Genomic DNA, 5,000 nt, shown 5'->3' with positions numbered 1-5,000 from the left:
TACCTAATGTCTACGTCCCCAATACCAAACGTCAGCTCCCTAGTTCTTGGTTCCAAGGGTAGGTTCCATTATCTCAGCCTCTACGGTCGAAGTTCCAGATCGATCCTAAGCGTTATACTATAGGCCTTAAGTGCCAAGTGGTAAAGTACTTGACTTACGTAGTCCCAAGTTATAAGTGTCAATTCCTCTGCTTCACCAAGTACTTCTGGGTCTAGGTCTTTCTCCCCCGAGTCCCAGGTCCCAAGTCCCAGAAGCTCAAACCTAGTTTCATCTCTTAGATCCCACGTCCTAGGACCAAATAACCAGTCGTAGACTTTATATCCCGTAGGGTGGCCCATAGATGACACTCCTTAAGCACCAGAACTGACTATTAATTCACAGGTCTTAGGTCTTGAGATGTGAGTCCCACTTGAAGCACATGCGAAGAGCTGCCTGGACTCCAGAGATTGTCCTTGAGGTGCCTCTCGAGTCGAGGACAACCCTGACATACAGGTACCACTTCATGCTTAAAAGTGAATAATTATCCTTTGAAAGACGATCCAGAAAAGAACTCACCCATACAAATAACCGTTCTATACATAAAAGTGAATAATCATCGTTTGTACAAAAACAAAACATTACGTAGAATTGACCAAGTAACCATTTTATACATAAAAAAGAGCAACCAACGCATAAAACGAAACTAGGTCCCTCAAAAAAGTAACCAATTCACTCATACAAATAACCATCACATACAGGAAGCCATCAGTGTATGAAAGAAGAGACAACTCATAACAGCAGTCGTAACACGCGTAAAAGCGTTCAGACCACATTCCCCGAACTCCCATCGATCTTCACTGCGGCCCAGCTTCCTTTCGGAGGTCTTCCTGCAACCATGAGCGTCACTCGAGTTGTCCTCGCGTTGTTGGTGTTGGTCGCCCTCCACTCTCAAACGAGTGAAGGCAACCTTGGCAATAGTGGAAACAACGGCCAAGGGAACAGCGGGAATGTAGGAGGAGGAGGAGATGGAGAAAGCAGTCAAGAAACCTCGGGAGAGTCCGAGATCGACAACGGAAACCAGGGAACACCGACGCTCCCGAGAAGGCAGCAAACGGTCTACGAGACTCTCTTCGATGGAGAACCGAAAACTTTCGAAGGGGACTTCGTTGACACAACCGCGCTTACGTCTACAGGGTGAGTCCTACTCATGCCAGTAGAAGGAGGAATTTCTGGTGTGTAACTCTGAACATACAATTAAAAAAAATTGCCTGGATAAATTGCTGATCTATGTATTGTAATACCTACCATTTTGTTTGTTATTCTAGTCATTTATTAAAGTCACCTTTTAATCTATTTGCTGATCATTTTCCTTGTTTGTTATCTATTCATAAGATTTAGTTTTGATTTATTTTCTTTCTATTGACTAATTACTTTTACATTGACTATCTGACCATGTGTTTTCAAATTCATTGGCACATATATCTATTCATAAATCATCTACTTATTTATCTATGTGTAGATTTGCTTACATGTACAGTATATATATATATATATATATATATATATATATATATATATATATATACAAACACAAACCACATATATATATATATATATATATATATATATATATATATATATACATGCATATATAATACACACACACACACACACATATATATATATATATATATTTTTTTTTTTTGCTGGTAACCACTAAGGAAATCGGAAGAAAACAGTATATCCCAAGCGCTTTCGTGTAATTCACATCTTCAGGGGAATTATATATATATATGTGTGTGTGTGTGTGTGTGTGTGTGTGTGTGTATATAGATAGATAAAAATATATATATATATATGTATATAAATATATATATATGTATATATATAATCCTTTTTTCACAGGTAACCACAAAGGATATCGGAAATAAACAGAAATGTTCAGGGGAATACAGATGTATTCCCCCGATGTGAATAACACGAAAGCGCTTGGGAATTTCGGTTTCTTTCCGATTTCCTTTGTGTTTACCTGAAGAAAAAAAATTGGATCACGTGTGATTTACTGATCATTTTGTGTATATATATATATATATATATATATACATATATATATGTATATATATATATATATGTATATATATATATGCATATGTATATATATGCATATGTATATATATATATATATAAATATATATATGTATGTATGTATGTATATATATATTAGCTCATTCATAAATAAACGAAATACCTGTAAGTGAAGTCCTAACTGAAACCTGTGATAAGTCTAAGGGAAACTTACTACTGTATATATAACAAAAAAAAAAAAAAAAGACGTATAGAAAAACTCAAAATTGAAAAAACACTAGAGCCTGAGGGTTGGTATTCAAGAATCTTGAAGGTTATCCGGAGATGTATCAAGTGGATGGAAGTTAGCTAATTTTACCCCCATATTCAAAAAGGGTGAAAAAAGAAGCCAATAAACTACATGACTATAAGCTTAATTTCAATCGTAGGAAAAATTATGGAAATTATCATTAGAGATGCTATCGAACACCATCTACTCGTAGAAAGTAACTGTTTGATATATGATAGCCAGTATTATAAATTATTATTATCAATCTGAAAAATTACTATCATTTAACATTTATCTCTTTGTTTATTATCTACTAATATCTATTTTTCTATTTTAATTATTTATGTATTAATTAATCTATTTATTTCATTTTTCGCATCCGACCTAATTATGGAGTAAACGGTCACCTGGCGGCATGTTCTTCCTTTGTAGTCCTTTGCAATTCTTTGTACATATATACATATATCTCTGGGGGCGACGATAATTACGTCATTCACGTACCGCATCCAAGATGTCCCCTGGCCCATTATTGTTATAAAATGATCTCTCTCTAACACATCCATATACAATGAGGCCAGGGCAGTACTAAGGGTGTTCCCCATTGCGAGCCCGCGACACTAAAATATTCTTCGTTATCGAAGACCAGGGGGCCAGATTTCACAGAGAGGGATACTAATTTTGAAAAATATCTTCCCTACCTAGAAGTAAATCTGATACATACATACATATACCAAGGCTTTTTCCCCCTTACAAGGGAGGTAGCCAAAAAGGGAATCTGATACTAATTAAAAAACAAAGAATCCTTACCCGGAGGTAAACCTTCGTCCCTCATATTGTTGACCACCTCTCTAGCAGCCTTTAATACCCCTTCAATGGAGATATTAATGAACAGGCTCGTTACATCATACAACACCAAGGTCTTCTGTGACAGGTCTATATTCTTCAACCTCTTGATCAGATCGTTCGAATTTTTCAGATGGGCTTTATTCCCGCAAGTAAATGGGTCTTATCGGGATGTTTGGTTTGTGCGTATTTGGAAGTCCGGGCATACTGGGTGACCTAGGGCAGTGCTTTTTACCTGATGTGGCGGACAGGTTTTTTTTTTTTTTTTTTTATGTGTCGGTAATATTTCGTAGTACTATCAATTTATACCGGAAACGATATACATAATAAGTATAATAAGAGTTGACAACTTTTTTTATTTTCCATTCATTTTGTAAACAAATAACAATATCAAAACACATAAAAAAGTGATAAAAATATAGCCCTTACATTCTACCAATACCTCAAATGATATATATAATGCATATAATAAATGTTGCCAATTTCTTTTTATCTTGTATTTATTTGTAAAAGAATAATACAATATCAAAACATATAAAAAGTAATAGAAAATATAACCCTTAGATTCTACCAATTCCTCAAACGATTCCTTAGCATGGCCTGGACTATCAGATCCGCGGGCCACCACTTCGGGTAGCGCTGGTCTACGTCCTTCCTCCGGTGACCCCACTAGGGCCTTCCTCCAGTAACCCCACTAGGGCCTTCCTCCGGTAACCCCACTAGGGCCTTCCTCCGGTAACCCCACTAGGGCCTTCCTCCGGTAACCCCACTAGGGCCTTCCTCCGGTAACCCCACTAGGGCCTTCCTCCGGTAACCCCACTAGGGCCTTCCTCCGGTAACCCCACTAAGGCCTTCCTCCGGTAACCCCACAAGGGCCTTCCTCCGGTAACCCCACTAATGTCTTACCTCCGGTAACCCCACTAGGGCCTTCCTCCGGTAACCCCACTAGGGCCTTCCTCCGGTAACCCCACTAGGGCCTTCCTCCGGTAACCCCACTAGGGCCTTCCTCCGGTAACCCCACTAGGGCCTTCCTCCGGTAACCCCACTAGGGCCTTCCTCCGGTAACCCCACTAGGGCCTTCCTCCGGTAACCCCACTAGGGCCGTCCGGTAACTAGGGCCTTCCTCCGGTAACCCCACTAGGGCCTTCCTCCGGTAACCCCACTAGGGCCTTCCTCCGGTAACCCCACTAGGGCCTTCCTCCGGTAACCCCACTAGGGCCTTCCTCCGGTAACCCCACTAGGGCCTTCCTCCGGTAACCCCACTAATGTCTTTCCTCCGGTAACGCCACTAGGGCCTTCCTCCGGTAACCCCACTAGGGCCTTCCTCCGGTAACCCCACTAATGTCTTTCCTCCGGTAACGCCACTAGGGCCTTCCTCCGGTAACCCCACTAGGGCCTTCCTCCGGTAACCCCACTAATGTCTTACCTCCGGTAACCCCACTAGGGCCTTCCTCCGGTAACCCCACTAGGGCCTTCCTCCGGTAACCCCACTAGGGCCTTCCTCCGGTAACCCCACTAGGGCCTTCCTCCGGTAACCCCACTAGGGCCTTCCTCCGGTAACCCCACTAGGGCCTTCCTCCGGTAACCCCACTAGGGCCTTCCTCCGGTAACCCCACTAGGGCCTTCCTCCGGTAACCCCACTATTCCTCCGGTAACCCCACTAATGTCTTCCTGGTATCCTCCTTTGGCCTTCCTCCTAAATCCACTAGCTTACCTCTTTAGATTTCTTGAGTTCCTCCAGTAAATCCACTAATGTCTTACCTCATAGTGTTCCTCCGGTATCACTTCTAACTTCTTCCTGTAATTTCTCTAACTTCCTCCAGTA

The 5,000-nt window shown here is 41.2% G+C and overlaps 1 protein-coding gene across 1 annotated transcript in view; it reads left to right on the top strand.

Moving 5' to 3' along the window:
- Positions 1-468: 468 nt before the first annotated feature.
- LOC143021523 (uncharacterized) overlaps positions 469-5,000 on the top strand; it is a 9,540-nt gene continuing 5,008 nt past the window's right edge. Inside the window, exon 1 of the mRNA XM_076179112.1 lies at positions 469-1,173. Coding sequence (XP_076035227.1) covers positions 752-1,173 — 422 coding nt within the window. The 5' untranslated portion in view covers positions 469-751. The remainder of the gene's footprint in view (positions 1,174-5,000) is intronic.

The sequence above is a fragment of the Oratosquilla oratoria genome, chromosome 42 (genome assembly GCF_046742065.1).
Source record: "Oratosquilla oratoria isolate Oo_2021 chromosome 42, ASM4674206v1, whole genome shotgun sequence".
Lineage (NCBI taxonomy): Eukaryota > Metazoa > Arthropoda > Malacostraca > Stomatopoda > Squillidae > Oratosquilla > Oratosquilla oratoria.
Note: the sequence above shows the minus strand (reverse complement) of the source record. Positions and strands in the feature narration are given on the sequence as shown.